The sequence below is a fragment of the Pseudorca crassidens genome, chromosome 14 (assembly GCF_039906515.1).
Source record: "Pseudorca crassidens isolate mPseCra1 chromosome 14, mPseCra1.hap1, whole genome shotgun sequence".
NCBI lineage: Eukaryota > Metazoa > Chordata > Mammalia > Artiodactyla > Delphinidae > Pseudorca > Pseudorca crassidens.
The window spans coordinates 63011801-63032286 of NC_090309.1; the positions used below are offsets into that span (position 1 = coordinate 63011801).

The window sequence follows — 20486 nt, forward strand, 5'->3', positions numbered from 1 at the left end:
ATATAAACAAACAAAAAAGAATGTGATTGTTTAATTCAATGTACGCAGTAGCTTCACAGTCTGTGGTATCTGTCTGCGTTTAGAGCAGTATACAAGGATTATAGAATAATATTATTTTTAATGGTCCAAATTGTACATGAGCATTTTTTCATGCAAGTAGTGATGTTATTCCATTAGCTTAATCTAAAAAATATATGTAAAACACAATTTTTTTCAAGAGATAATAAACTTTTAAAATAATTTGAAAACTTAGAAAATAATTACTTTTTAATATAATATAGTAGGGTAGTTTTAAAGGTGAATGTCGGCAGATGTAAGGTTTATGACTCCATTTTGATGCAGTTGGATAATTCTATTTCCTCTTTTTTGTTCTCTCCCTCCCTTTTTGGGGGCTAGGGCCCAATAGGTCAAAACTGCAAGATATGCTTGCTAATTTGAGAGATGTTGATGAACTTCCCTCATTGCAGCCATCTGTGGGTTCACCTTCCAGACCCAGCAGCTCCAGGCTTCCTGAACATGAAATAAATAGGGCAGATGAAGGCAAGTATTTTAGACACTGGAGCACAAAAAGCACTTGGATGTACTTATATAAATTATTAGAAAGGGCTCTCTAAGAGAAGAATTTTATTCTACAAATGTTTGAACTATGTAATACTCCCCATATGTAGGCTTTCTTATATTCAAGGGGGTTTGATTCCAACTGTAATCTCTAAGATTTGAAAAAGATGCATAAACTTAAAAATCAACTCTAAATTATAGTTTAGAATATCCCCTAGCGCCACAGAAGCCATGTATTTGGTGTGTACACAGGTAGTTGTAATTATACCATTCCAACAATGAGAAAATTACTTTAAATTATTATTACTATAAATAGGAAATGTTTACTTTGAGACTCACGTAAATATTTTAAAATATTTAAGCAATTTATCATTTACAAATGAAAAAGGGAAAAAAGACACCTGAAGGTCTAGCCACATTTTCTACTTTCTGTTTTTTCTTGTTCTCTTTCAGTCCTTGTCTATGTGCATATACTTTTTGCAGAGTTATAGTCACCATGTAGAATAATTCAATTTTATTTATTTATATGAAATCATAAAAATAATCTTCATAATTATAATTTTAAGATTATTCTATTTTAGACTTTATTCTTAACCATTCCCCCCTTTTTAAATATATGTGTGTGTGTGTGTGTGTGTGTGTGTGTGTGTATATATATATATATATATATATATAATTTCATTTATTTATTTATTTTTGGCTGCATTGGGTCTTCGTTGCTGTGCACAGGCTTTCTCTAGTTCTGGTGAGCAGGGGCTACTCTTCACTGTGGTGTGCAGGCTTCTCATTGCGGTGGCTTCTCTTGTTGCGGAGCACGGGCTCTAGGCACACGGGCTCAGCAGCTGCAGCACGTGGGCTCAGCATTTGTGGCTCACGGGCTCCAGAGCGCAGGCTCGGTAGTTGTGGCGCACGGGCTTAGTTGCTCCACGGCATGTGGGATCCTCCCGGACCAGGGCTCAAACCCATGTCCCATGCATTAGCAAGTGGATTCTTAGCCACCACGCCACCAGGGAAGTCCGCCCCTTTTGGATATTTAGGTTGTTCCCAGTTTTTTACAGTACAGTCTTATGGTGCATAAATACAGTTTTCTGCCTTTTAAGTTCTGATATATCTATTTATAAATGTATATATGTAAATTGATTTTAAAATATATATATTTACATTAGCTGAAAGTCCAGAATGACATAAAAGTAATCTTAATGATTAATGAATATACTTCAAATTTTATTTTTTAAAATTTCCTTGAATTTAAATATTGTAATTATTTGCAGTGGATACGCCTCTTCACATTATCATTTAATGAACAAAACAACCTGGGAAAAAGCCACAGAAAAATCATATGTTTTATTCTTTCTTGGCTTTAAATTCAGCTATGTTTTAGAGAGACATAAACTGACGGGACCTTGATGAATAGAGTTTCATGTTCGGAATACTTTTTCAGTGAACTGTTTGACCATTACATGGTTAGTTATTTGTTAGAGTTAATTACAGTATACTGGAAATTCATTTTCCATACGTTAAATAATGAAAAACCACATGTTACGCCTTTATATTCTAGGTGAACAATTTATTTGATGTAGACGTGTGTCTTTTGAATTAAGATGTGAAGTCATAGGCCTCAATAGGTATGTTTGCTGTTCACTAGGATATTCATTCAGTTGACAATTACAGATGTGAGAATTTTAATCAATTTCATTTATTCTAAGGTCAGGTCTAGATAAGAAGAAAAGTTAGTTTTTCTCTTATTCTAATAACTCCAAAAGAGTTTTATCAGAGATTTCATCTTGCAGAATTCTAATAATAGAGGCAGAATATGTACTAAATGACACATGTACAAAAAAGGATGATATAAAGCAAAGAAAGTGCCCTTGATAGGAAAAAAAAAATGTTAAGAATCTTAGAACTGAAGCATTGAATATCTAACTTAGGATCTGTAAGATTGGTCCTAAGTCTTCCCCCTCAGTGCAGGATTTTCAGAAATAGAAAAGGCACTTAAGAAATATGTTGTAGCTTTCATTGCCTGTGACTGATGCTTCTTGGTCTCCAGTCCAGTTTCAGAAAAAGTTTCCGTAGCTTGTGTGTGCTGTAGAAGTTTATTACTTTATTTTTATCATAATGATTCAGAAGGCAATGCCACACTTAAGAGGCATAGTTAAATCATTTTGTAAAAGCTGGTTAGAGCCAGTAATGTTTAGTTACCAGATAGAAATGCGACCTATAGTTGCAAGTTCTAAGGTCTCTTAGAGATCAATCAACGACAGTTATGCCCATTGGTGCTCTCTTTCTTTGGGCCTCAGGTCTGCTGGCTTAGCCACTGGTGTGTGTAGAAGCAGTTGTTGCCTTCCTTTGTTTTCAGGTTTTACTTGGCCATTCCTAGAACATTAGTTAAATTAGCCCACACAATGTGTATGGCCAAATCCCACAAATCTTAGTTTCTTTTTTGGGGAGAAGAGCCATTTTTATTTCGCACCTGAACAAAGTTATCCGGCAATATTAGACATGAAAGCAAAACAAACAAAAAATCACCTGGCTGAAGACCTAGCCTCATAGTCTCACATGAATCATTTGGTTGAAATTTTGGCATAAAAATTGCTGTTCTAAATTAAATAATTCCCACTCTTTATTAGTAAATGTTTAGAGTTGTGTGAACCCGTCATAGGATATATGGTATGTTTGGGTAAAACCCATTTTTATTATTGCAGCTTTATCACATGGTGATTTGAAAATGTCTTATTAATTTATACTCTACTTTGTTCTTATAAGGATTTTGAGTAGAGTTCCTGCCACTACTATTTATAAAAGCACGTACCTGTTCTTTCATTTCTTCAACAAATATTTATGGTTGAATCTAAAATTATATGATTGAATGTAAAACTGAAAAACACCTTGTAAATCTATTTTCTGCATATACTGATTAATAAAATTGTTTCTTTCAAAAAAAAGTTAATTTACTTCTTTAGCAGACGAAGTTTAAACTACTAAATTCATCTAATCAACTCATAAATGTTTGTCATCAGTAAAGTAACCACCTGTAGAAAACTATTTAGAGAGCTACCTCTGATGGCTTGTCAGAGTAATTTGCATTTATAAAAAGTGTTCAAATGGACATTTTTTTTTTTTTTTTTTTTTGCGGTACGCGGGCCTCTCACTGTTGTGGCCTCTCCCGTTGCGGAGCACAGGCTCCGGACGTGCAGGGTCAGTGGCCATGGTTCATGGGCCCAGCCGCTCCGCGGCATGTGGGATCTTCCCGGACCAGGGCACGAACCCCCTGTGTCCCCTGCATCGGCAGGCGGACTCTCAACCACTGCGCCACCAGGGAAGCCCTCAAATGGACACTTTTAAAAAACTTGTTTGAAATAAATCTTTTTAAATGAAATATAACATACCTACAGTAAACTGCTGAAGTCCTGAGAGTGCAGCTCAGTGAATGATCTCAAAGGGAAATCAACCATGTCACCACTGCCTAGGTAAAGAAGCAGAACATTACCTGGACCTAGAAGTCCTGATGGTGCTTCCTTCAAACACTACCCCTTCCCTCTTCTCCAGAGGTAATCCTGAGTTCTAACAACACATACTAGTTTTGCCTTATATAGGCACATTTTACAATTACGACCATTTTCATTTGAAATTTTCCATATTACTTCAGGTTATAGAATTAACCAATTTTACTTTGCATGCAGCCAGCAGTATTCAGAATCACTTGTTGTACATATTTTAATAATTGATAGAAATCAATTGGGTAATTAGCATGAAATATCAAGTGAGGAAAACCTACTTTCTTTTATACATTTATACATTTTTCTCTATAGTGAAAAAGAAAGGACAATGGATTTGTTTCATGTTGTACTTTTCTTAGATGATGACAAAGTTAAGTAATTCTTCAGGATTTTCTGCTCACTGAATTTTACTGTGTTTAAAAGCATTTAAAAATAATCAAATGTAGACATGCCCTTATGAGACTTAATTGTTGACTATTTACATGTTTTTTTTAATGTTTCTTTTGTATTCCCCCTTCAGTGGAAGCACTGACGTTTCCTCCTTCTTCTGGGAAGTCATTCATCATGGGAGCAGATGAAACCCTTGAAAGTGAACTGGGACTTGGAGAATTGGCAGGCCTTACAGTGGCCAATGAAGCAGACTCATTAACTTATGATGTGAGTAGTAGTTTTAGTTTTGTTGTTGTTGTTTTTTTTTTTTAGTTTTGTTGTTTTTATTTATTTTTTAAAAATAAAAAGTTAATTTTATAGAAAAAGTGACGATGGTAAGACTTCTTCACAAGTGTAGAATTTGGTTCCGTTTTAATCACAAACTTTGAAAATATGAATATATTATAAAAATAAACAATAATACTTTTCACATCATGCAGTGACTAAAATTATGGGCTTTACCTAAATTCATAAATTAGTATAGCTTATTCATTGGTTTTAGATAAGGGAAAGAATTCCCTTTTCTGTCACCAAATTTGGATTTTGTTTTATGTTTTAGGGCACCAGTGATTAGTTGAAATTCATGCCTGCCTAAAGGCAACATTTGTCTTGCTTCTTTAATACATCATCAGTATCCTGCTGAGAAGTAGTTTCAGCTGTTGTTAGGCAAGGGTGTGTACAGGATGCTTTCCAGATGTTAAGGCTGACCTGTCAGTGATTTGGACCAAAATTGGAATCTTTACACCTTTATGCATGCATGCATTTACTTAATCTCAAATACAGTTGTTTTATAATTGTTCATCATAATCAATTATCAGAAAAACAATTGCTTATTTCATAAAGTAGTCACAGCCTATCTTAACTCTTCATTAAAATCCTCTCACTTTGATATTCATTATCTTTGTTGGGGAATACAATGTAGCTCCTGCCACATGGAGGATGTAGGATGGATCCCTAAGTGAACCTTGGAAGTACTCAAAAGAGGAACCCTCGCCACTCACTCCTTCCTGCAAATCAAATACTCTCTCCCTCTATGCTAAGTCCTTTAGTAAGTCTTTTGGGTTTTACCTCCAAAAACAACTGAAATCCATATAGTACGTCTTTTTACCTCCCCTCCTAGTCCATTTTTTCTTCAACTGGAACTACTATAATAACCTAATCTAAATGGCCCCTTGCACTCCATTCTCCACATATGTGATACAGATTTTGAAAAAAAAAAGAAATTTCTGTTTTCAGTGTTTTCATATCCTTATATCTTACATGTCTTTTAAAAGCACCATTTAGTTGGCTTTTATTTTTTGACCTTTGACAACCTTTTTAAATTAGAAAACATTTAGTCCATTTCTTTTTAAAATAGTTAAGGATATAATCCTTAATTTGGATTTAATCCTGCCATCTATTTGTGCCACCTGTGCTGTGTTTGTTTTTCTCCTACTTTTGCCTGAGTTGGGGTTGATTATTTTTTATTATTCACCCCTCCCCATTATTTGGAGTTTATGCACTCTTTCATTACTTTTTAAATTAGAGATTACCACACACATCCTGATCAAAATTTTACATGCAAAGATCTTTAGAACACTTTACTTAAAAAACTCTCACCCTGCGTATATGTCAGTCTTGTTATATATTTTATTTCTGTATACATTTATGTCCTACAAGCTTCTGTTTTGTACACTCAATAGTCAGTTAGAATTACCCATTTAAATTATCTATTTTGCTTTTTTCCATTCTCCCATGCATATCTGACTGTCCATCTGGGATCACTTTTCTTTTACTCTAAGAACACAATATTTCTCTTTAGTGAAGATCTACTGGTGCCCAGTTCTCTTAGTTTCTGATTTTCTTAAATTGTCTTTGTCTTTTTGCCTGAGTAGGTTAACTATCATCTCTGATTTTGAATTTCACTTGGCAAAAAATTTTTTAGTGCTTTAAATATATTGTTTCATTATATTTTGTTGTTGTTTTCTGCTAAAGTCAACTGTCATTTCTATTTTTGGTTATTCAATGGTAATCTGATTTTTTTCTGTGACTGGTATTTCTCTATGCCTTGATTGTCAGCTAAGGTTTAATTTTCTTTTTATTTAACCTCCTTGAAATTCTTAGAGCTTCTTGGCTTAATATGTTTCCATCAGTTTTGTAAAGTTCTCAGCCATTTCTCTTCAGATACTGCTTTTACACCTCCCTCTCTCCCTCCCTCCCTCCTTCCCTCCCTCCCTCCCTCCCTCTCTCCCTCTCTCTCTCCCTACCTCCCTCCCTCCCTCCTTCCCTCCCTCCTCTCCCTCTCGCCCTCCTCCCCCTCCTCCCCTCCTTCTAGAACTCTAGTTATATTGTTAGATCCCCTTTTTATATTCTCTCTCTCCGATCCCCTTCTATATTTTCCATCTTTTGTTTTTCTGTACTTCAGTCTAGATTTTTTAAATGACTCATCTTCTGGTTAGCTAATTCTCTCTTCAGTTATGTGTAATCTGCAATTGAACTCATCTATTGAAGTCTTATATTTTTTGCTTGTAGAACTACTTTTTTAAAATGATTTACAGATTTCTTCCAAAATTTTCAATCTTGTCTTTTATCTTCTTGAACATAGTAAGCATGATTATTTTAAAGTTTGAATCAGAGACTCAGTAGTTCTGTTACTATTATGTGTTGTTTCTGCTTGTTTTCATCTATGCTGTGTTATCTCATATGGGTAGAGTTATTTTTTAGTATGCCCAAATAACTGTATTTGAAAAATTGTCTGTAGAAATAACTTCAGGCCTAAGTTTATCTTCCCCCAGAGAGTATATTTTAATTTTCTTCTCTCAGGTGTCTGCAGCCACTAGAAATCTGGATCACCTGACTTCATTTTCAATTTTTGAGATGATCTAAAGCTGATCTATGGTCTTTGTAAGGGCTGGTGTTCTTCCAGTTCACTCTTATGTGTAGGATACAGGCCCTTGAAATTAAAACCTAAAGCAAGGTGGTCTGCTAAGCCCTACTGTCTTGGCAGGCCCTGGACACCAGTTTATATCCCCCTGCGTTGCAAAGCTGTCAGAAGCACCGCTCAGCCTCTCAGCCACCTCCTCTGGAATCAGTAAACACCCTCTGGGGAAAACAGCTCCAGAGATCAGGCTCACTTCCTGAGGCCTCTGTCTTCCCCTGGATCCTGGGGGTTTTCCCCACAATTTCGTTGGATCTGAATTTTTTATTTTTAGCTCTGCTTTTCTACCTGTCCTCAGTACACAGTTGGTCCTAATGATCTAGTCCATCGTGGCCACAAGCAGAACTTCCCATTAGATGCTTTTGTTCCCTCTGCACTAACTCCACAAAGAATTTGTCTAATACATGATAGAACTCAGTCCTCTCTCTAGAGAAAGCTCATTCTTTTTTCAGAGCTCTTAATTGTTAGAAAACTTAGTGTTTGTTTCTAAAAGTAGTTCCTAGTTTTACTAAGCATATTAGCAGTCTATTGCTATGTAACAACTTGCACCATGCTTAACAGCTTAAAACAATAAACATTTATATCTCATAGTTTCTGTGGGTCAGCAGTCTGGGGGCAGCTTAGATGTGTAGTTCTGGTTGTTCATGTAGCTGTACTCGAGACGTTGGCAAGGGCTGCAGTCTTACACACACCTGACTTGGGAAAAATCTACTTCCAGGCTCACTCACGTAGTTGTTAGAAGGCCTTGGTTTCTTGCTGGCTGTTGGCTGGAGACTAGTTACTCACCACGTGAGCCTCTCTGTGGGCTCCTCAGCAGAGCAGCTGACTTCTCCCAGTGTGAGCACACCTGAAAAGGTAGAGAGCAGGAACACTCAAGATGGAAGGTTTTATAACCTAATTTTGGAAGTAATTTGTTCCAGCTTCTACTGTATGCTGTTAGTCATACAGAGCAGCCCTATAATGTGGAAGGCGACTACCCAGAGGTAAAAATAAGTGGGCTGATCGGGAACTATGTTAGTGGCTGCCTACCACATTAAGATGCTCGGAAGGAATCTAAGTGCTCTTACATATGAAAACCTTTTAGCTCTTTAATAAGAGTGGGCAGGAGTTCAGTTGCCCTTGTCTTCTTCACCTCCCCCCACAGCCCCGCTTGCCCCAAAGATAACCAGCCCCACTTAGAGTAGTTCCTTGCATAGTGTGTTTTGTCTTCACTTATTGCCCCAGTTGTGACATGTCCTGTCCAGATTTTTCTGCAGATTTCTAAACTTCTGGGCTCTGAAGTATAGTTTATATTAATACATAGCCTCTGAAGCCAGACTGATTGATTTTGAATCCTGACTCCTCCATTTACTAGACGGCAAGTCACTTAACTTCTCTTTCCCTAACATGCCTAGTCTGTAAAGTGGGGATAATGTTAATTCCTACTTCATAGAGTTGTGAGGATTAACTGAGTTAATGCATGTTAAGCCTTCTGGAATAATGTGCAAAATAATGAACAAGGCTCAAAATAGCAGCTATTGTTAGTATCATTGATGATTTTTGTCATTGTAAGTATGGTTACATTTCTCCAGTGTGTTACCAATACTTGCCCCACTGTTGCTTAAACCTAGCATGATTGTTAGCCTTGGAGTGTGAAGAGTTCATACATGGTGCTTGTGTAAAGTCAAATACTAACCTCTTTGGCTTTCTATTACTTGGAATGAAAAAAAGTGCATTTTTTTCAGTTGTTGAGATGCAGATTCTGTGGCGAAAAGGAACATAATAATATATTTATTTTACCAGTGGAATCTTTTTTTGTAATATCTGATTGTCTCTTCCAGTTTTAACATTTTATGTTTCTGGTTTATAAACTTTGTTACCAATTTGAAGAAAATTTAGCTCTTGTCAGAAAGCATTGAAAATTTCAGAAGTATCATATTCTGTAATGTTAACAGGTTTAAAGATAACTTAGTTTTTCAACTCTTACCCAAAGTTAGTTTCTATTCTATAATTTAGGTTGAAATTTCTTGTCTTTTTAAAAAATCATCTTAGTGAAGATCTATTTTATGTTATTAAGTTATTTGATCCTCTTTCTGTACTGAATTATGTTGCCTGTTTTCTTATTACAGCGTTCATATTTCTTCAGAGAAAACCATCGTTAACATATTGCTAATTTTGCCTATTGATTTGGTTATTTATGTTTAAAAATTATATTGTTTTGAAAGTTGCAAAATGTGATGGTTTGATGACAAATCAGTAAGAATTAATGTTGAAATATAGTTTTTTTCCCATCCTGAACTAAATGTATTGGTATTTTTCTTTTGTTTCTTTAATAGATAGCAAACAATAAAGATGCGTTGAGGAAGACATGGAACCCTAAGTTTACATTAAGAAGTCACTTCGATGGCATTAGAGCCCTTGCTTTCCACCCCATTGAGCCTGTTTTGATAACAGCATCAGAGGATCACACGTTAAAAATGTGGAATTTGCAGAAAACAGCCCCAGCCAAAAAGTGAGAATATTCTCCTTTAACTGTATTTAAATATTTTAATTAATAGTTTTTCAGAAGAGAAATGCTTACTTTATTATTTGCTGTTAAGTTCCCCAATTCTCTCTTCTAATTCTTTCTTCTTTACCATGTCACATAATTTAGGGTGTTTTTCCCTTCATACTCACAAGCTAATTTAGGTTGGAAAACTGACCCTTAGGGAGAAACGGTATTATCTGATGGTTTGTGAATGCTGATTGTAATCAGTGTAATACAGTGTTTTAAATAACTATCACATTTGGGGAGCTCTTTATCTGCACTGAAGGTTTCTGCTGGTGTTGTAAACAGGTATGTGCATGTTTAAAATCATCAAACCCGCACCCCAAGCTTGTCCTGTTGTTTACTAGGTTTGGACTTATGGAGTGGGAGGGAGGGAAGGCTGATGGGGGATGGGGGGACAGGGAGAGGTGAGAGACCTCTCTTTGGTCTTTTCTTTTGACCTTGACCAAAATGTCTAGACTGAAAGACACTGTTGTTGCTCTCACTTAACCGCTAATACTTGCCTTGGCCTCTTGGTTCCTCTCTAAGCATGGACAGACATGAGTTGGTATAAATCCCTTTTATCAGTCACCACGCTAGTCCTGATCCCACTTGGTGGGGTCCTTATTGGAACTCCTCTATTTTCTTCCTTGGGTCACATGGTCCAGAACCCAGCATCTGCCAGCAAGGGCCCCTCTACAGTGTTGGACACCTCTTTTATTAAAGAGTAGAAATGAACATCAAATGGAGGAGATTATGGAAGTTTTACTACTGGTAGAGAATATCTATTGCCCAATTTAAAAGAGATCAGGGCTTCTCTGGTGGCGCAGTGGTTGAGAGTCCGCCTGCTGATGCAGGGGACACCGGTTCGTGCCCTGGTCCGGGAAGATCCCACATGCTGCTGAGCAGCTAGGTCCGTGAGCCATGGCTGCTGAGCCTGCGCGTCCGGAGCCTGTGCTCCGCAACGGGAGAGGCCACAACAGTGAGAGGCCCACGTAACGCAAAACAAAACAAAAAAAGAGATCAATGACATTCCTGCTGTGAGTCATACATAAACTAGATAAAATACTTGATTCATCAGATAGCTCAACCAGATCTTGCTTAAAGCCAAGTGAATCCTCATGTAGATTAGGTGTCTTCAGCAGAGAAGAAGTATTTCTTGGTTATAAATTGTGCCTTTTGTCTTTCAAGTTCTTTAGTCACAGTGGACATCATACTGGACCAGAGAATGTGAATGTCTCATCATATATTCTTGACGAAAATTTAGAAAAATATTGAAATAAATTTTTTGCTGGTGATAGCTTAGTATCAACATCTTCACATTGCAAGTAACAGTAGCCTATTTACCTTTGAACTTAAAACTTTGGTAATGAGGAGAGATATCATATGCCTTTAAAAAAAACTACAATGCAATCCGATTTTAAATCGAGTTTCCATTATCAGTCATGGCCAGTATTAGGCCCTGTAGAGTACCCATATACTCAGTGTTCTGAGTAATGAATAATCTGATGATTTGGACAGTTTCTGCAGGTATTAAGGACAGGAATGTTAACCTTTATGCAAATGCAAGGCAATTAAAGTACTTTTGATTGAAATTCTGCTATGTGTATGGTTCTGTCCTAGGCTCTTTTACCATGTAGAATCTCATTTAATCCTGTGAATATTTGGTGTTATCCCTATTTTTCTGTTTTATTTCAAACATAGAGGAATCTGGAGTTCCAAAAGATTAAATAATTTGCCTAAAGTTAGCCAGTTAGTGACAGAGTTGGAAATTGAATCCAGAAGTTTATCTCTTCAAAGCCCATGTTTTTTCCCGAGTGAGTCTCTCTCTTCCTTTAGTCAAATAGATTAGGACAATGCTAAAAGCGCTGTAACAAGGTATTGTTACTAAACAAGAATTTTGTTTCTTGAAGTCACAAATATATGTGATCCGTGTTAAGTAAGCTTTCTTGTGTACTGGGGTTGAGAAATACCAACATAGTGTTGGTATTTCTAGGGGCAATTTTATGACATACATTGTCATACTGTTTACTACTGAAAACTTAGAGTGGTAAAAGTCCTCCTCTCTCTGATTTAGGAGCACTTCTCTTGATGTGGAGCCTATCTATACATTCAGAGCTCATAAGTAAGTATGTGCTTTTTCTTTGTGTTAAATCAACGTCATTGTAAATCAGCCTAAGTAGCATATTTTCTTTTCTTTCACGTATGTATTTGTGTTATGTATTTTTTTGTATTTTGTAGTGTTTTTTGTAAATGTAAAAGAAACTGGCAGATAATATAGTGCTAGAGACAAGTTTATCACTACCAAATTGGGGTCCTTGCTGAAATTAGATTTTATTTGCATGATGTGTAGATGATGTATATATCTCTCTTAAAATGAAGTTGAGGCAATTAAGTTTAACCATGAGAAATCCTGATCTTTTTTCCTTAAAAATATCTGAGACTTTTTTTATTGTGATCACATGTTGCACGCTTTTCCTGTTTCCATTTAAGTTTAAGGAATGTACCTGTTCACTTGATTTAGCACAGAGGTTGGCATACTTTTTATAAATAGAGGGCCAATTAGTAAATGTTTTTAGGCTTTGCTGGCTGCATATTTAATGTTGTACATTCTTGATTTTAGTTTGGTTTTGTATTACAACCCTTTAAAAAATGTAAAAACCATAAATGCTTGAGGACTGTACGAAAGCAGTCCTCTGGTTGGATTTGGTCCATAGGCCATAGTTTACCAACCACTGGTTTAGCAGAGGAAGAAAAATGAATAATGCTTTGATAGTTTTTTATTTGTTATCCAAAGCAGAAAAAGAGAAAGCCTTTTGAATAATTAAGCATTCTTGTTTTTACCAAGTCCTATTATCAGATAGATTTTTGAGAATACAAATTGATTTTCCTTCCCAGAGGTCCAGTGCTTTGTGTGGTGATGAGCAGCAATGGTGAACAGTGCTATAGTGGCGGGACTGACGGACTGATCCAGGGCTGGAACACCACCAACCCCAACATCGATCCCTATGACTCTTACGGTATGTGATTCCCCAAAGATATGAAAGAATATTTTCTTTTTATGCATTTTACATAGCATATATAAGGATAAAATGAGATGTTTTTGAAAATAAGTTGGTGAAAGGGAACCATGTATTTATTTTGTTAAAAAGGACTCCTGTATTTGGGAATCAATTTGCTATACATAATGCTAAAAGAAAAGACAAAAGAATGTATTTTTCCCAAGAAAACAGTTCCCACCCCCAGAAGTCTTACTGATTGGAAATGCTGGCTTGATTGACAATTGTTTTCTTCATTGTAGGCATCTGTACAGTACTTGATACATTATTACTAATCTGTAATCATATTTTGTCACTATTCTTGACAAATAACTTTGAAGGAAAATGAATGATGGCATCGTCTTCTTGATCAATTATTGGAGGGTATAGAGGCTAATGATTTTTAAAGTGTATGGCACCAAAATATTTAAAAGGCTTTAAAAAATTAAGAAGTGCCCTTTAGATTTGGGAACAGCACCGTGAAACAAAAAACTGTATTATAATCTGTCACTAGATATTATCGTAAATTCCCTTGCAAAAACTGTTTAGGAACTATTTTGGTTTCCTCTTAAAATTCTCCTTAAATTCTAGAATGGTATGAAGTGTCAAATATGTCATAAAACCATATTTTATTTTTGTTATCATTTAATTAATTTTACTAATAAACCTAAGTAAAGATAAGAAATTCAGTAACTAAAAGTTTCTTCTCACATTTATTTAATAAGCATTTAACATATATTTTGTGAAGGTTAACACCCCCCTCCCTCCACAATTCTCTTACAGATTTATCTGTTTCATGCTTTTCCTTACTTACTTTATCCCTGTACCAGATATCGGTTGACCTCATTCTGTCCCAAGCCAGCCCTTCCCCTTTGCTCTTGACCTCATTCTCTTGTTTCCTTTGAGACTTCACTCTAATATCATTCTTCTTCTCTGTTTCTGGCTGACTCTTTCTCTTTTGCTCTCTCTTGCCCTCATCTGAAGCTTTACCCTCTTTGTTCTCTTTCCATCCCCTCAGCATGTAAGTAAATTCAAGTGTCTCCCATCCTGGGCAAGGGGAAGCCTTTTCTTTCTTTTTTTTTTTTTTTTTTTTTTTTGCGGTACGCGGGCCTCTCACTGCTGTGGCCCCCCCCCCATCGCGGAGCACAGGCTCCGGACGCGCAGGCTCAGCGGCCACGGCTCACGGGCCCAGCCGCTCTGCGGCATGTGGGATCCTCCTGGACCGGAGCACGAACCCATGTCCCCTGCATCGGCAGGCGGACCCCCAACCACTGCACCACCAGGGAAGCCCAAGGGGAAGCCTTTTCTGACTCCATTTCCCTCTCTGGCTTTTGTTTAGTCTCTCTTTCCTTCATTTCTTTCATTCCTCTGTCTCTTTGGTGATATCGTCTAGGAATCACAATTACTAGTTACTAATTCCATGTCCTTTCCCTGTGTATGATCCCTCTGCATTCTATCTTCTGGCTGTTCCACTTAAATATAACAAGATATCAGTATCTACCTAATTTGGCTGATCCAAGGGGTATTTTACAGTCCTTATTTTACTGGATATACTGACTATCTGAAACTGTGGACCACTCTGTCCTTTTTGAAATCTGTTCAGTATTGGCTTTTTTGACACTTAACTCTATGACAGTTTCTATTCCCTGTCCATCATAAACTCCTTTTATTTTTCTCACCTTAAATATTAACATTTATCAAGGCCAGACCCTAACTCATTCTTTGCATTGCACACATCTTCTTTGGTAGATTGAATCCACTTTGTGGTTATATATGCTATTGACTCATAAATCTCTTCTTTAGGCTTCAGACTACCTACAGAACATCTCAAAGTGGCTGTCTCATTGTACATAAATCCCTACAAGCACTGTTTCTTCTTCCATATATATATATTTTTTTTTTGGGAGGGCAGGGGTGGCATCACGTGGCTTGCGGGATCTTAGTTCCCCGACCAGGGATCGAAGTGAGAATGCCAAGTCCTAACCACTGGACTGCCAAGGAATTCCCTTTCCATGTATTCTTATCAGTTGGTGGCACTACCAGAATTATCCAAACTAGAAACCTAAGAGTTATCCTTGATTCCTTGTACCGTTTTACTATCTATACCTTATTAATTACCTCCCCCTGAATATTTCTTGAATTTACTCCTGCTCTGCCCCTTTTATCACTGTCCTCGTCTGGGTCTTCACCTTCACTCTCCCAGTCTTCTGAAACAGTCCCCTTGCCTTCATCTTGATTCTTTCCAATCTGTCTTCTACACTATAATCAAAGTTACCTTATTAAATACTTACTTCACCCTGCTTCTCCTGGGAAACCCTTCAGTGGTTCCCTATTGCTTTTAGGATAATTTCTTTAATATGTCATAGAAATCCCACCATAAACTAGCCACTCTCACCTTTTCCGCTTCTTGCCTCAAATTTCACAGTCCAGTAATACTGACTTTCTTATAAATTTCCCCACATAGCATGCTATTTTTCCTTCTGTGATTTTGTAGGAGCTGCCTCCTTTGCCAGCAATGCCTTCCCTCTGTCCTTTGACTGGCCAACATCTGTACTCTAGGTGTCATTCTCTCCAAGAAGCTTTCATTCATCCCAGTCACTCTCCATGGTAACTGGTATCTGTCACTATTATTGTACTTACCACATTGTCTTTTGAAGACAAGGATGGTACTGTGTCTTAATCATCTGCATGGCCCCTGCATCTAGCATAGTGCCTAATACATAGTTTATCTTCAATAAATATTTTATGGTATGACTAAGAGAGGATATAGGTCAGATAACACCATTGACATTTTAAATCTAACATCTGTGATCCATCTTGAAAGTACCACTTCATAGACTCATTGTGAGGGTTAACAAGTAAAATTTCCAAGTTGGCTTTTATCAGGAAACAGTGCTAAGCAAACCCCCTCCCCTGCCTTCTCCTTGCCCCCCCCCCCCACATGCACATCATTCATGTGTCACATCTTGCTGTTTGAGCATTTGGGGATCCCTGTAGGTCTCAGTTCATGTCCATTAATGATGACAGAGGCCTGTTGCTCCCAAGAATGACTGCCATTCATAGCACAAATGGCCTGAAGAGTGTATCCAAAGTGCTGAAGGACATCAGAGGAGGGAAAGGGTCTCCGTTCACTTCCTCAGGGAATGTGAGTTGTGGTTTCTCTGAAAGTAGATTAAATTCAAATGGTGTATGTTAACATGCTTTTTAAAAAAAATCAAGACAAATGGAAAGAAAAAAGGGAGGGAGAAGGAAATATGTAATTTTTTTAAGGAGAAATATATGTACTTTAAAATTTTAATTTAGACATTTCAAACCCTACATTTGCATGTTTCCAAGCCTGTTTTTGCCACATTTCAGAAGAAAAATAGAAACTAGGAGGTGTATTTTATACTTTTTGTTTTGTATATTTTACTTTCCTTTGGAATCTAAGTACCTTTATGATTTGTGCTTTTTTCCCTGCATTCTTGCTGTTCTTACAGATCCTTCTGTTTTAAGAGGCCCTCTCTTAGGCCACACCGATGCAGTCTGGGGTTTGGCTTACAGCGCAGCGCACCAGCGTTTGTTGTCCTGTTCAGCAGATGGCACTCTCCGTTTATGGAATACAACCGAGGCTGCTCCAGCCCTGAGTGTATTTAATGATAATCAAGGTACATACTTTTTTTCCGTTATTTTACTCAGTGTTTTATAAAATTATTCTAAAAAGAACAAATAAATAAATGATTCTACAAACTCTTACTGTTTAATTTGAAGGTTGTTTTTAAGCAGTAAAAATATATTTGCTTGAATTTCCAACTTAGTATGTATAAGTTTAAAAAGCATACTATTTGGTGAAATAGCATGCCTTTTTTGAATTTTTAAAAATTGAGATATGATTTCTGTACAGTAAAAAACAGATATCAAGGGTACATTTTCATGAGTTTGACAAATACATAAAACTCTTGCACCTATCAAGATAGAACATTTCCTTCACTGCCCCTAAAGTTTCTTTGTGTTCTTCCCAGTCATCCACCTTCCCCATTCCTAACCAGCGGTACCCACTATTGTGATTTCTTTCATTATAAATTAGTTTTGTCTATTCTAAAACTTCACATAAATGAAATCATACAATGTGCACTCTTTTTGTATCTGACGTTTACTCTCACGTGTTCTTGTGATTCATCCATGTGGTAATAAGCATTAATAATTTATTTTTATTGTTTAGTAGTAAGTATTTCCTTAAACCACTGTGTTTATCATTTAACTCTTCATGAACATTTGGGTTGTTTCCATTTTTTCCTATTATGAACAAAGCTGCTGTGAATTTTTTTTTTTTTTTTTTTTAATCACAGGCAGGTAAAGACCTGGAAATAGAATTTCTGGGCTTTAGAATTAGAATTGTGTGTTTTAACTTTATGTGAAATTGCCAGACTTTCTTTGAAAGTAGTTGTTCCATGTTACACCACTGACTGCACCGTGTGAGAATTCCAGTTGCTCTACATCCTAACTACAAACATTTGGTGTTGAGGATATATTTAATTTTAGCCATTTTGGTGGGTGTGTAGCAGTATTTCATTGTGATTTTAATTTGTATTTCCTTGGTGGCTAATTATTCTGAGCACCTTTTTTGTGTGCTCTTTGGCCATTAATGTACCTTCTGGAAGATACACATTTTTGAACTGTTAGCTTATTTAGATTTTGAACCAGATTTAAAAAATCAGATTATATTCACATATACATAGAATTATATTTTTTTATGGTTATAAATAAGTTCCAAGCTTTACCCTATTCTAGATGATAAATAAAAATACCTTCTTTATTCTTGAGCTGCCATAACTTGTGCCTAGGTTTTGATGAGTTGCCTGCATTTGGTATTTGCATAACTCTACCAATAAATAACAATTTGAGTTTTTACTTCTTAAATTCCATACTTTTAGAGAGTTAGAATTCCTATTGAGAGATGGGCTTTTAAAATGAAGAATTCCTGTGATGCCCCTCTAAACCCCAGGTTGATTTGAGGTGGAAGCAGAAAAACTTGTAGTCCATATGTTTTCCATTTATTTCTAAATAAAGGCTTGGATTCAATGAATACAGTAGCTGTGAGTGGTAGAAGATGTGGTAAACAAGTAAGGATGATAAAATAGACTAGGACTAAGAGTAATGAAAGAAACAATCTGCACTGAATGACTATGAGCTAATTCTTATTCTAATGTTGAGCCTTATTTACTTCTTATACCACCGTTTGTTTTGCTATATTCTAAGCACATTGTGAAGTAGACCCTCTAACTGCCATTCTCTTCGAATATGTTCTGACTCTTAGAATTGGGAATCCCTGCCTCTGTGGATCTAGTGAGCAGTGACCCGAGCCATATGGTAGCATCATTCAGCAAAGGATACACAAGCATCTTTAACATGGAAACACAACAACGCATTCTCACTTTAGAATCCAACCTAGATTCAAGTATGTATACCAATTTTAAGTAGTCTGTGTTTGGATCAATTTTTTAAACGTTATCAGAATTATAACTACTAGAGTCAACTATGAAAAACACTTGTCATTATAAAATGTTCTGCCTCAAAATCATATAACACAGTTATTAGAAGGATATAATGATTTACAGTTGATTTTAAGTCTTTAGGTTAAGTTTATTCACATGTATAACTATACTGTTTGAAGTAGCATTTGAGCTATTCTAAAGAGAAGTCAAGTTTAATTTTATACCAAATGCTTAGTTTTCAATTCTATTTGAAGACAATAATATTTATTCTGAATACAGGCATATCTTGGAGTTTTTGCGGGTTCAGTTTCAGACCTTTGAAATAAAGCACATATTGCAACAGAGTGAGTCACATGAAGTTTTTGCTTTCCCAGTGCATATAAGAGTTATGTTTAGTCTATAGTACAGACTGTTAAGTGTGTACATATCTTAATTTAAAAGTACTTTATTGCTGAAAAATGCTAACCACCATCTGAGCCTTCAGTGAGTCATAATCTTTTTGCTGGGGGAGGGTCTCGCCATGATGTTGATGGCTGCTGACTGATCAGCGGGTGGTTGCTGAAGGTTGGGTGACTGTGGTAATTTCTTAAAATAAGACAGCAGTGAAGTTTGCCGCATTGACTGACTCTTCCTTTCACGAACAACTTCTCTGTAGCATGCGTTGATGTTTGATAGCATTCTACCCACAGTAGAACTTCTCTTGAAATGGGAATCAATCCTCTCAAACCCTGCCGCTGTTTGATCAACAGGATTTTTGTAATTATGTAATCCTTTGTTGTCATTTCAACAATCTTCACAGCAGCCTCACCAGGAGTAGATTCTATCTCAAGAAACCACTTTCTTTGCTCATTCATAAGAAGCAACTCCTCATCCATTCAAGTTTTATCATGAGATGGCAGCAATTCAGTCACATCTTCAGGCTCCACTTCTAATTCTAGTTCTCATGCTATTTCCACCACACCTGAAGGTACTTCCTTCACTGAAGTCTTAAACCCCTCAAAGTCATCCATGAGGGTTGGAACTAACCTATTCCATACTCCTGTTCATGTTGACATTTTGACCTCTTCCCATGAATCACAAATTTTTTTTTTTTTTTTTTTGCGGTACTTGGACCTCTCACTGTTGTGGCCTCTCCCGTTGCAGAGCGCAGGCCCAGCGGCCACGGCTCACGGGCCCAGCCGCTCTGCGGCACGCGGGACCCTCCCAGACTGGGGCACGAACCCGCATCCCCTGCATCGGCAGGCGGACTCTCAACCACTGCACCACCAGGGAAGCCCCACAAATGTTCTTAATGGCATCTGGAATGGTAAATCCTTTCCAGAAGATTTTCAATTGGCTTTGCCCAGATCCATCAGAGAAATTACTAGCTATGGCAGCTGTAGCCTTATGAAATGTATTTCTTAAATAATAAGACTTGAAAGTTGAAATTACTCCTTGATCCATGGGCTGTGGAATGGAGGTTGTGTTAGCAGGCATGAACAAAACATGAATCTCATTGTACATCTTCATTAGAGCTCTTGGGTGACCGGGTGCATTGTCAGTGAACAGTAATATTTTGAAAGGAATCTTTTTTTCTGAGCAGTAGGTCTCAAGAGTGGGCTTATAATATTCAGTAAACCATGTAGTAAACAGATATGCTGTCATCCAGGCTTTGTTTTTCCCTTTATAAAGCACAGGCAGAGTAGATATAGCATAATTCTTAAGGGCCATAGGATCTTCAGAATGGTAAATGAACATTGGCTTCACCTTCAGGTCACCAGCTGCATTAGCACCTAACAAGAGAGTCAGCCTGTTCTTTGAGGCTTTGAAGCCAGGCATGATTTCCCTCTAGCTATGAAAGTCCTAGGTGGCATCTTCTTCCAATAGAAGGCTGTTTCATCTACATTGAAAATCTGTTGTTTAGTGTAGGCGCCTTTATTCATTATCTTAGCTGGATCTTCTAAGTAACTTGCTGCAGCTTCTATATCAGCACTTGCTGCTTCACTTTGCACTTTGATGTTACAGAGACAGTACTTCTTCCCTTAAATCTCATGAACCAACCTCTGCTAGCTTCAGACTTTTCTTCTG

At 36.9% G+C, this 20486-nt stretch overlaps 1 protein-coding gene across 4 annotated transcripts in view; it reads left to right on the forward strand.

Moving 5' to 3' along the window:
- Positions 1–20486, forward strand: part of STRN (striatin) — a 113803-nt gene that overhangs the window by 80053 nt on the left and 13264 nt on the right. For 3 of the 4 annotated variants that reach the window (XM_067703264.1, XM_067703266.1, XM_067703265.1), the window contains 7 exons: positions 397–540; positions 4576–4712; positions 9717–9892; positions 11985–12032; positions 12806–12927; positions 16425–16592; positions 18242–18382. In XM_067703264.1, coding sequence (XP_067559365.1) covers positions 397–540; positions 4576–4712; positions 9717–9892; positions 11985–12032; positions 12806–12927; positions 16425–16592; positions 18242–18382 — 936 coding nt within the window. The remainder of the gene's footprint in view (positions 1–396; positions 541–4575; positions 4713–9716; positions 9893–11984; positions 12033–12805; positions 12928–16424; positions 16593–18241; positions 18383–20486) is intronic. The other variant, XM_067703267.1, reaches the window with a different exon arrangement.